The sequence below is a fragment of the Trachemys scripta genome, chromosome 4, assembly GCF_013100865.1.
Source record: "Trachemys scripta elegans isolate TJP31775 chromosome 4, CAS_Tse_1.0, whole genome shotgun sequence".
Classification (NCBI taxonomy): domain Eukaryota; kingdom Metazoa; phylum Chordata; order Testudines; family Emydidae; genus Trachemys; species Trachemys scripta.
This window is the reverse complement of record NC_048301.1, coordinates 67,314,402-67,327,006: the sequence shown is the minus strand read 5'-3', so window position 1 is coordinate 67,327,006 and position 12,605 is coordinate 67,314,402. Positions and strand designations below refer to the sequence as shown.

Genomic DNA, 12,605 nt, shown 5'->3' with positions numbered 1-12,605 from the left:
CCCTGCATATGGCAGGTCTGAAATTGCTCCAAACCTTTCAAGCCAGCCTGACGGGCTGTCCCCCTTTTCTCGCATCGATCAGGCCGTCAGGCCAAACATCCTCTTCATATCACCAGGCTGTCAAGCTTACTGAGCACTCAAACCTTGTGTCCTAACTGGGCCATCTGCTTGACTGAGAAGAGGGAGACAGGAAAATCCCAACAGTCGGGAGTGCTCCGTCCAGTGTAGCTGCTGAAATCAGCCATCTCTGAGTAAATGAATGCCAGAGAACCCTGGTGGAGATCTCAAAGCCATGTTATTACTATTATTTATTTATGGTAGCAACCACTACATGTTAGGCACTTTACAGCCAGACAGGAAGACCCCTGTCCCGAAGAACTCACCATTTAAGCAAAGAGGCAAGTAATGAGAGATTGGGGCTAAGGGGAAACAATACATACTTTGTCCTTTCACTGTAAGCATCACAAGCACAATGGCCACCAAGAGAATTCTTTGTGGGTGGAGCCTTGCGGATGAGCCCAGGGATGTTGCTCCATGCGTAGCGGGCAGCATGGCAGAAGGCATAGAGGCATTTATTGAGATGCTGACAATGGGGCAGTCAGCATAGGTGCCGACTCCGTGGGTGATCTGGGGCTGGAGCACCCATGGGGAAAAATTAGTGGGTGCTCTGCACCCATTGGCAACCAAGCTCCCCTCACCCCCCGCCCCACCTCCTCTTTCCTCGAGCATGCTGCGTCCTCCTTCTCCTCCACTTACCTCCCAGCACTTCCTGCCTGGTGTTAACACACTCCTGGAGGGAGGGGGAGGAACAGGAACATGGCGCGCTCAGGGGAGGAGGCGGAGCAAGGGTGGGGATTTGGGGAAGGAGTTGTAATAGGGGCAGGGAGGGGTGGAGTTGGAGCGGGAACTTTAGGGAAGGGGTTGGAATAGGAGCGGGGCCTCATGGAAGGGGTGGAGTGGTGGAGGGGGACAGGGGTGGGGGTCGAGCACCCATGGCAAAGAGGGGAAGTCATCGCCTATGGCAGTCAGGGTGGAAATGTTGGCAGAGTGGAGGAGTGTTGGGCAGCTTGAAGTGAGATCAGCTTGGATAAGTAGGGAGAGGCAGAGTTATAAAGAGCTTTCTAGGTGGTGATAAAAAGTTTGAATTTGATGTGCTAGCGGGTGAGGAGCCAGTGGGGGGCTTTAAAGCGGGCAGCGACATGATCAAATCAATGGGCAAGGAGATGACGACTTGCTGTGGCATTTTATATGGAGTGGAGAAAGGCAAATAAGCTTTGGGGAGGGCAGAGACAGAGGTGTTGCTGTAACTAAGATGAGATATAATGAAGGCCTGGACCAGAGAATTAGCTGTGTGGATGGAAAGAAAATGAGGGGTCTTGGCAGTACCAAGGAGGAGGAAGCAACATGATTTGGATGTAACCTGGATGCATGGGACAAGGGAAAGGGAGCAGCCAAAAATACCTCAGGTCATAGGCTGGAGTCGGAGGGTGGTGGTGTTGCAACAGTGACAGAGGGGGTGGAAGTGGATAGAGTTTGGGAGAGAAGATAAGGAATCTGGCTTCTCCCATATTAAATTCAAGCTGACAAAATAGTCCAGAGGAGATGTGGGATGGGATGGGATGGAAGGGGCCTGGCTAGGACTGGAGAGCTAGATTTGTGAATTGTCTGCAGAAATTAGACAGAGGAAAGAAAGGCTCTTACTTCGAAGTGGCAGTTTGATTTTAAGGCAGCTCCATTGGCTTTTAAAGCCCTTAATGGAGAAGGGACTTGGCTACATCTGAGACTTCCTCCTTGAGCTGCTGCTTGATGGCAATGTGCATTGTTCGAACCCCACTCACCTTTCAGCTTTCTCCATCCCGCCTTGGCTCAGCTGATGAAGGGCCGTTTGCAGAGGTGGTTCTGAGGGTGTTGAATTCCTGCCCTCGCCGCCTCTGCCTGGGCCTGTCCTTCCCCACGACACTAAACAGTGATAGAACAAACACTCCTCTGCAAAACAAAGTGTTCATGTGTAGGGCCAGGTTGCAGCCAGCCCCCTTTTAATGCCACCTTGGCTTCTAATATCATAGTTGGTTTTATATGGTATGTTTTATGCCATTGTAATTATTATTCGTGCCAGATTCTGCTGTGTTACGCCAGTGTAATCTCAGCGCAGCCCAGGTTTACACTAAGCTAAGCGTGAGCAGGATTTGGCCTGCACCCTGAGGCAAGGGGATTCTTTGTGGGCCAGCAGGTGCCTAAAGATGCAGATAAGGAAGTTACGCACATAACCTGCTTAGATTTTCTTGAAAATCCCACTAGGTGCCTATGTGCATCATTAGGCTCCTAAATACCTGTGAAAACCTGGCCCTATAAGTCCAGGGGAACTCCTATCAGCCAAACCCTGATTATGGAAAATACAGAGGATTCCAGATTTTGGAAATGTCACCCCAAACCAGAATTCCAATTTCCTGAATTTCCACCATGTCCCCCTGCGAATTGGGTTTCACCTGTTCCAAACCTTGCTTCCTGTTTCAAGCTGGGAAGGGCTGCTTCCATGGTGAAAATAGGGGGAGCCTTTCATCTCACTACATTGTTTCTTCTCTCTCCTCCCTTCTTCCCACCCCTTCTCCCAGAAATGGAAGATGAAAGGCAGTTTCATTCAGCATTTTGTCAGCGGCCTCTGCCTGGAAAACCAGTCCAGCAGGGTGATGACCAACCCATGCCAATCGGATATACCCGGCCAACAGTGGGAGCTGCTACAAGCCACATGATGGTAGCCCGGAAACCTCTCTGTTTCTTTTTGCATGAGACTTTGGGAATGGAAGGGGTTAGGGTGGGGAGTAAAGGTTTATTATTTCTAACCCTAATGTTTCGATTGTGATCATCAGCAAGTCACCATTTCAGCTGAACATTCACTGCTTTTGAACTTTTAAGGAAGAAGTCAGGGGAGGGGGAATAAGAAGTGGCACGGAAATTGATCCATCCCTTTCTTCTCCGCTGTAACTGACATCCTCATACAACAGCAATCAGAGGTAGGAGAGGGCACAACCCAATAGCCGAATAGAGCTCAGAGCGACAAGTACTGACTAACAGCTCTCTCCTTTCTTTGCATTGAAATTTATGATCTTCAGTCCTGTGAATTCTGTGTAACCAGTGCTCTTGACAACGCTTCTACAAACTCTTGGTGGCTCCTGGGCTGCACTGGCTTTCCTCTGTAACATCTTGTGTTATTTTTGTGTGTTGTCTCGAACTGCTGCAATGAGGTTGCTTTGTGGGAAATGTAACGTAACTAATGCATGGGTTGGGAGATGGGCGGTGGACCTTAGGGGCAGGGACTGTATTGGGACAGGGCTAGCACACTGGGGTATCATTCATAGCTGGTCTGCAGGCACTGCCATTGTACACATCATTTGTAAAATGGATGGGGAATGGACAGAAGAGGGGAAATGGACAGGGGAGCAATGGGGGAAGGTTTGTAGCTGTGCAGTGTTCCACTGGATCATGTCAAAGTCATTCCTTCCAGAGATTCTTTGTACAGCTTCCCATTTCCTATGGCAAATAGCCAGGATGGTCAGGAAGGCTTCTGTGGTGAGATTTTAAAGAGGCCAATACCATTGCAGTAGGTGGTAATCCAAACCCAACTCTCATTAACAGGTCAGATTGGTGTGCTTCATATGACTGAGTCCTAGGATAGGATGCAAGCTTATTATGAAATGCCAGTATCTGTATAACAGCCCCTGCTCTTGTACCCTACACCCAGGGAACGGATGAAATAGCCAGGCTCTAGCCTGTGCATGTCCTTCCTCCCTCAGTGTTATTCTGCTATGAGTTGACCTGACATTCAGAAAATGATTGGCTAAACTCTGGGATATAGGAGGTTGCTGGAGGTTACTCTGAGACTGATAGATCTGATGCTACAACTGCTAGGAAATGTCCGTTAAGCCCCACCCTAAAGGCATTCCATGGCACTGCACTGACAGTGTGTGTTGGTGTATTCTGTGAGGACAGGCCAAGCAATGTTGGGAGGGAGGGGTTGGAGGGAACCTGTATTGTTTCCTTCTGCCTTTCCTCGCTGGGATGCACTAACAAAGAGAGAACGCAACCCCCTGGGTAATTACCATGTTCTAACTGTAGGTTATGCCGAAGGAGCGCAGTGAAATAGCAACCTGTGTGTGCGCATGTGCTGCCCATGTGAATGCAGCCTGGGGTAACAGCTCTCCCTTTACTAACCTTCACCCTCTCTCAAAGACAGGCAGCTAAAAGATTTGAGGATTTTGCTGCTCTTCTTTCGTTAGCTCTTCCCAGCTGAGAAGACCAACCTTTTCACCCACCCACCTTCCCTTTTCTGAACCCAATCCCCGTTCTATTAGTGCTCACACTAAGGCATTTCCTTGTGCTCTCTCTCACTTCTAAATGGGGGATGCATACACTCCAAGTGTTTGGTGACTCACACCCCAACCCTTTCCATTTTCATCCATCATGCATAGGTGGAGAGAGAGCGCAAGAATTCACCCCTCTGCTATTGGCACAAAGGGGCTCTGCTCATCACAATCTGCCATGCCTAACCCCTTCACTGCCAAACAAAGTGTGCTCATAAAGGCCTCCAGTTCTTCTTTTACTTAACTGAATATGGTGCGGAAAGGCCTGGTACCGGGAATACTTGTGTATCCCAAGTTGTGAAGGAGTTAGCAGAGCTGAGCCTTTCCCTTCTTCATCCAGGAGACCAAATGTCTCCTAAAGATATAGCATCAGGATACAAATCCGTATATCGAGAACAATCTGTCTGTATTATATACCTGAGGTTATCAAAATAGGGGAAACATTAAAAATTTAGTAGATTTTTCTTACTTATGCTGTTTGCTTTCTACAAATAGAACAGCATGTTTCACTTTCTCTTTCTAGCTAGTCCCTTTTTGTTTTCTGGGAACCCCCCAGTTGTGCATCATATTTGAGTTCCCAGAGTTGCAGGAGGTGGGTTACATCTGGGGGGAAAAAATTGTTTTATTTGACAAGCCTATTACACCCTTTGTATTGCTGTTGGATTTTGTAATCCTCACAACCACCACTAGAACCGGGAAAATATAGCAAAACAATGAGTGTGTTTCTTTAAATTCTAAACAGCTGTTTGCTTTGACCATATCTGTGTCTTCTTATTAATTCTCTATTCACAAACGATTTATTTGCACACTGTTTGGACAATGGTAGCTCTTTGTACCTGTATCTGCATGTGAATAAGAGTGCTCATGTGAAAACAAGAGGATTCGTCATTTACTGTTATTCTTCGGTTTAAAAAAAGAAGTTTGTCATCCAGACAGGTGGCAGAATCCATACCTGAGCAGTAGAGTCTGAACTTTTGGGTTCTTTTCTGGCTCTGCCAAACTGTGTGACTTTAAGCAAGTCACTTAATATCTCTACACTTCAGTTTCTCTATTTTAAAAATGGGGAAGAAATACAGAACCTATTTCATATGGGTGCCATGTGAATGAATTCATTAGTGTTCATAAAGTGCTTTAAGATTCTCAGATGACAGGTGCTCAGGAGGTGCAAAGTGTTTATCCTTCATTTAGCTTTTTTGTTTTGTTTTTCCACCTTATTGAAAACTGGAAGTCCTTGCTGGTTCAGGATAACATTCTTTGGCTGATATTTCATTTCAGTGTAGCTAGCCATCTTGGTAATGTCCTTAGATGAAGCTGGTGAGTGACATGCGTGGCGAATGAAAACTCAGGCGGCCATTCCCTACTCCCAGACGGGGCAAGTTCCATTTGGTGCTGCACTACCTGTATGGGAGGAGGGAGTGCTGGGCGGAGTCCAGGTGTAGTGCTACCTTCTCCTCCTGTGTCCTGCAGAGATGCTTCAGTGCCATGCAAGTGCACATCAGAAGGATGAAGAAGAGCAAGGTCTTAGGGACAGAGAAAGAGAGAACGAATACAGGGAGAAAGAGGAAGAGGCAGGGCCATCCTTAGGATTTATGGGGCCCTATGATCCACTGAAGGTGGTCCCCAGCTGGTGCTGCTGACCCCAGTGTGATGAGGGGGCACAGCCACCACCCCCGCCCACAGACCCCCAGAAACCTCCTCCCCCGCCCTCCCATTGCTGACACACACCGAGCTTCATATGCAGCAGACGCTGCGGCAGTGGCTCAAGGCAGGTTTCACGCGGTCATGTGGGGGTTGCATCTTGCCATAGCCCACGGCTCTCCTGCAGCCCCTCACCAATCCTGGCTCACCAGCTGCATTTTGACAGGAAATACCAAGCAGTAATAACAACAACAACAACACAAGTGTGTGTGTGCGCGTGACAGTGAGTGTGTATGAGAGAGAGCCAGTGCGTGTGAGAGAAACAGTGTGTGTGACTGTGTGTTGGGGGACTGGGTGACAGAATGTGTGTGTGGGCAGTGTGAGACTGTGTGTGTGAGAGAGAGAGAGAGTCTGTATTGGGGGACTGTGACTCGTGAGTGGCAGAGTGTATGTGGGTGTGAGAGCCTGTGTGTGTGTGTGTGTGGGTGGGTGGGTGTGAGAGCCTGTGTGTGTGTGTGTGTGTGTTAGGAAAGCTTTTCCTGTCCTGTCCCCAGCCCGGCCCCCACCAGAGACCAAGCGGCACAGGCAGGCAGGATCCAGGGAGGGACTCCGCTCTGGGCAGCGGTGGGCTGCGCCGCTCTGAGCTCCCTGGGGCTGGGGTGGCAGAGCCGGAGGCTGAGAAGCGAGTGAGGGAGGGGGCAGGGAGAAGCCCACCAGCTCAGCGTGGGGGAGGGGATGGAGAAGAGAGGATTCCAGCCACGGCCAGCAAGGGGAATGGTGCCCCAAGTTTTTGAGTGCCCGATGCAGCCGCGTATGCCTAAGGATGGCCCTGGGAAGAGGCAGCATGGGGAGAGGAGGCAGAGAGAACAGAAGGAGAGGAAATGATAGCAAATAAGAGGGGAAAACAAAGAGAGAGAGAGAGAGAGAACATGGAACAGACAGGCACTCTGAAAAAGAGAAAGTCCTTCACATCCCATCCCAGTCACAGGCAGGAGGTGCTACTTCCACAACAGCCAGTGGGGAGCAGGAGGAAGGGCAGAGAAATCTAACTTACCTGGCTGACAAAACTAAAATGAAGAAAGATTGAGAGGAAGAAGAGCAGGAAGTGGCTGGTAATTTCTGTGTGTGTTCAAATGGTTCCAGACTGCAGCTTTTTGTCAAAATATTTCCTAGGGGGACCCCCTGAGCTTCCCTATTTTCCCACCCTGCAGGTTAAGATTCCTTGCTAGCAGCTTATTCACATCCCTGAGTGACATAAGTTATGCCAACATAAGTGTTAGTCTGTCCATAGCCTTACGTGTGAGAAAGAGAGAGAAGTGCTGTCTTCCTTGCAGTTCCCTTTTAAGAATTTGTCTGGTAACTCCATTGGGGGCTAAAGCCAGCTCTAACTTCACCTCCTCAAACAAAACAATTGCATAGGGTTCCTCTTTGTGATGAGGCCCTCTGAAGAAATGTTGCTACTGGCTCTGGGTACTGAGCCCTATGCAGGACTGGCTCCAGGCACCAGCTTAACAAGCAGGTGCTTGGGGCGGCCAAGGGAGAGGGGCAGCACCTGCGGCAATTTGGGGGCGGCAGAAATACTGGAGCCAGCCCTGGCCCTGTATGTATGGAGCCTGCACATTCTGAATCATCCAAGGTTGCTGTTTGACTAAAGGTCAGTCCTGGTTCAACAGCTCCATTTACCAATAAATATTCCATGCAAAAATCAACCCCAGGTAATTTCCTCATTGTCTGCTCTGGGTGTCAGGCCATGGAGTACCTGCAGCACTGCATGCTAACAGAAGGCTGAATTCCAAAACACAACCCCCTCACACAACTTCAGTGATTTACTTTAGAAGTAATCAATAGTTTGCAGATCTCCTGTTTGATTTTCATGATCCTTGATAAGGAACCAGCACAGAGTGCTACTTCTTTCCCTTTCAAACGAACCAGCCATCATCCCAAAGCAGTTGAGGACTTCTCTAAATCTGTTAGAAATGTATTCCCTGATAGATCTTACATGAGGGATATGATCAGCACCCTTTCCACACAGGGTGCTGCTTCTGCTAGTCCAATTCCATTAGTGCCATATCTTGAAGGCCTTTCTCAGTCAAAGCTCCCACTGACTTCAGTGGGAGTTTTGGCTGGTAAAAACTGAGTAAAGACCTCACAGTTTGGCCCTCACTTTGTAAAAACAATCAGAACAAGTAGTGTTGTTGTTTTGCCTATTGACTTTGGACAGACATCTAGACTATGAGGAAGAGCTTTCAGATTAACAGAAGAGAATGTCCTTAAGAAAGCTCTTATTAAATCAGATCATCCAGTGTAATTTCATGTGTGGGGTGATTAGAGTTTATTTAACAGGAGCTGAAACCACAGCTGTACAGAAATCAATTTCAAAGGGTTTATTTTCTTTCACTTGGTTAAAAAGTTTTCTTTGCCAAATGTAGTTTATGTGAAACACAGGTTTGTTTTTCCTTTTCTTAACCAAAGCATGTGCCAGAACTTGTCTATTTAAATGCCTGGAATAAAATCCACTTTGAAACAAGCGTTCAGCCTCTTTATTTTCTTTGCTTTCTGTAAAGCAGGGGTTCCTTCTCTACTCCCCTTGCTGTTTAGCTACATTCTGGCACTTTTAACTGCTCCTCCGCAGATGCATCCCAGAATCCTTTGCCCGGAGTCCCAGGGCACTTCAAAAGAAACACTGTGGGAGTTGACTTAGCGATTTATAGGGTGCTCCTGGCAACTAAAGAGAACTAGGAGTACTTGTGGTACCTTAGAGACTAACAAATTTATTTGAGCATAAGTTTTTGTGGGCTAAAACCCACTTCATCAGATGCATGCAGTGGAAAATACTTATTTTTCTCCTGCTGATAATAGCTCGCCTAATAGTTACCTTAATTAATTACTCGTTACAGTTGGTATGGCAACACCCATTTTTTCATATTCTCTGTGTATATATATAGCTTCCTACTGTATTTTCCACTTAATGCATCTGATGAAATGGGTTTTAGCCCACAAAAGCTTATGCGCAAATAAATGTTAGTCTCTAAGGTGCCACAAGTACTCCTGTTCTTTTTGCTGATACAGACTAACACGGCTACCACTCTAAAGAAAACTAGTCACAAATAGCGTAGCAAGTCCCTTTTAACAGGCTAGGAAAGAGAGAGAGCACCCTTTCTTTCCTGTAGCACAGAAGTTGTGGAGAGCAGTTAACATTAAGATACTACATCAGCAAAAACCTTCCATGTACTGTATTTTTGCAGAGCCTCTCCTCCTTAGACTATCTCCCCTTGCCACCCAGATCCTTCCACCTAAGGCTATGAGCCTCCCCTTACCAGGCCATCCTTCTGCCCCTGGTTTGGGGGAGGGGAGACAACACTTACCCCTGTGGATCTGCTTAGAGACACACATTAGCTGCTCGGGCCTTTTCATGCAGTTTGATTCCCCAGTTTCTTACAGAAGTAATTTTACAGGATTCCTCTTCCCATCACCAGCTTCCCTGAATAGCTCAGCCAGAGCTTCCATTTTGAAATTTTGGGTTTAGAATCAGGGCTTAATCAGAGCTGCCTGATGCTACACCTGGGTGGTTCTGGCCCTATGTCAATGGTGGAAGTGACTGCCTGAAAGAGGGAACTGGTCTCATGCTTCCCTGGAACTCAGCACAGGTGAGAAGACCCAGCAGTCCCTTCTCAGGCTGGCAGGTATTACATCTTGTATTTGATATTACACAGGTGTGTTGAACAGGAAATGAAGGTGTTTTGAAATGCAATGGGAACTCCAGGTCTTGGCTGTGCTGCAGGATATTAGCCCAACTCCTCCACATGTGTCCTGAGGTCTGCAAGCTCTTTAGAACCCAGGAAGCTGAGCAAACATTCACTGAGCCTGAAGGGTTTTAACAGGCCCTATCCAAGGAAACAGGCATAGCTTTCCCAAGGGCTAAACTGGCTGTGTCTGAGCTGGGGAATGAGGGAGGATGGTTCCCTCCTCCTTGTAGAGAGGGGTTAGGCACATAGACCACTGTAGCACAGGCACTGCTGGCAATGGAGTATTGCTCCTGTACCAGCTTCCCCACCCCAGGGTGGGAGGGCTCTACTCCACTCCACTTTTGTAAGGCCCCCTAGGGATGTGATAGCTGTGACCCAACTTAGAACATGCTGGGGCTGGGCAGGCAGAAAATCAAGGGGCTGTACCTGGTTCCCTGGCAGCCTCCACCCTACGGCTGCACTGAGTGGAGTCTGGGCACAGGAGAGAATCAAGCTCATTGTCACTTTTCTGACAAATTAATCCATAGGCATCTGTATCTTACCAGCAAGTAAGCAGTGTGGCCACAACAGCTGAGAAACTAAGAGTGAGACAACCTCCTTCCTACACTGGAAGTCACTCTGGGAAACATTCAAAGTAGCACTTGGTAACCGGCAAATCTTTGGGTCAGAACTGTCCTTTCTTTGAATGGCATCTGTGATTTCTGCTTGGTACTGTATAATGCAAAAAAGCAGAATAAACCCAACTCTGTCAATATCCCTCAGTGCAGACACCATGGGAGAAAAGACAACAAAATAATCCACTGGGGGGGGGGGACTGTTTAATAACTATTTCAATGGATACCAGCTGCTATGGTTAACATTTCCATGGAAACCAGTGCAAAACACTTACTGCCATCTAACACTGAGCTAAGCCAGTATAAATACAGACTGTATCTACTTGCACATGAGCTGACCTAGGCATAAAGGGATCCTCTCATAAAATTAACAAAAATGAGTGACCAGGGCATAATTTTTCCTCCAACCTAAAAACACATACACACAAATCCCTCTCACCTTTTTGCTGCCTCCAGTCCCTAGGGCTTTCTCTCCACTTGCTCTTCCCAAGGCCTCTTTTACCTACCACCACTTGGAGGCTGGTTTCTCCAGCCACCAGAGTTCCCTCAGGTCCCCACACCCTTCTCATTAGGCTCCTGAGTCTTTTCCAACCTCAGTTTGGCAGCAGGATCTCAGTGAGGGCCCTCTTTCTAAGTGCCCGAGGCTTTCCTCCACCTCACTTCAACTGCTGGCTGGCCCATGACTCCTCTTGTTCTTAGTGCTGTCTTGTGCTCTCACAACCTTTGTTCCAACCTTCTGATATTCTTGCTCTTCAGATCAGCTGCTGGCACATTGATTCATTTGTCCTCCATGCTGTCTTAGGCTACGACAGGTGTCTCTCCAGCCTCATGAGTCTTTCCTGACTTCACACAGCTTTTCCCTAGTCCTGCTTCTCTCTTCTATCTGTCCCACTCATCTGTTCCTTCAATAGCTGGGTTACCAAAATTGGTCGTCGTATAAACCAACCCTACTTGCAATGAATGACTTAAAATGTGAGCATAAATCTATCAGTGTAATATTGGGGAATCCTCTTAAGTTTCAAGAAAATAGGACAATTGCATAAGAAGTACAGAGGACCAGATAACTTGTATCACAGTGCTTGATCTTTTGCAAGATTATTGCTCAATACAAGATAAAGTGATTCCTATCTAGTCTTGACTCCAGGTGTAGGGCAGGCGGTTAGACACCCTGCTGCATACACAAGCAGTTACTGTAAGCCTCAATTATGTTTTCCCTATTTTTGAGGGTTTTTTTTTAAATTTTGCCCTAGCTAAAAGCATGTTGCAAGTGAGCAATCTAGTGTGGTGGGCTCCCACTTTGTGGCTAGTAAAGAAAACATGTACCAGAGTCCCAGGTGATATGGATGAAGGAGGATGCTGACCACAGAGAAACTGACTCTTGAGGGTAGACGCTTGTTGGCATCATTTGATTAAAGGGGAAACCCCTAAGAGGAAGTCATTGAATGGATCGATTTATGGATAATACAGAGATCTGCACATACCCCTTTAAGAGAGCAATATGCACTCTGCACAGTATAGGGAGGGCCTTGATTTTTATTGTATTTCTGTTCCTGAGGTAACTTTAAAATGTGAATGGTTTTTCTGTGGCAGCCTCGGGGACTTGCAGCACCATAAATCACATGGCTAATGATTGTCCTGTTGTCTGCTGTCGCAGAAAAATTACATGGCCCACAGGCTTTAGCTTGTCTGTGCCTATAGTGCTGACCACAGTGCTTCCAGCACCTGCTATAAAGCCTGCTTCCTGTAGAAGGCAAATACAAGTGGTTGTCTCAAACAAGGCTGCAGGAGAAAGTGCTGACCTCTGGCATTAGAAAATGAGTGAAAGGCAAGGTGGGGGAGGTAATACCTTTTAGTGGACCAACTTCTGTTGGGGAAAGAGACAAGCAAGCTTACGCAGAGCTCTACTTCAACGAAAAGTGACAGATTTTGTATTCTCTTCACATGGGCATCTGGGACAAAGGCTATTTTTCTTCCTGCTTTGGGGAGAATGCAGGTCTGCCCCCAGTGGTCATTCGTCAGTCTCTGGTGAACTAAAACCACCGCACTAATAAATATACCTTGGGGAACAACCAAGCTTTTGCAGGGCAACAGACTGCTGGACTTGCTCAGCTTGACAGTTGGCTACTTGGCTTTGCCTCTCCATCTGACACTGAACAGTTTTAAGATGGTCTCCTGGAGCAGATCCCAGCATGCAGCCGCATCATAGCCCTCTGAGATGCAAGACATGCTGCTCCCAGTTGTTCATCAAG

General features: G+C 47.4%; 1 protein-coding gene across 3 annotated transcripts in view; it reads left to right on the top strand.

Moving 5' to 3' along the window:
* The window catches only part of GALNT16 (polypeptide N-acetylgalactosaminyltransferase 16), a 132,311-nt gene extending 125,855 nt beyond the window's left edge, over positions 1–6,456 (top strand). For 2 of the 3 annotated variants that reach the window (XM_034769331.1, XM_034769333.1), the window contains exon 15: positions 2,613–6,456. In XM_034769331.1, coding sequence (XP_034625222.1) covers positions 2,613–2,750 — 138 coding nt within the window. In that variant the 3' untranslated portion in view covers positions 2,751–6,456. The remainder of the gene's footprint in view (positions 1–2,612) is intronic. The other variant, XM_034769332.1, reaches the window with a different exon arrangement.
* The last annotated feature ends 6,149 nt before the right edge of the window (positions 6,457–12,605 follow it).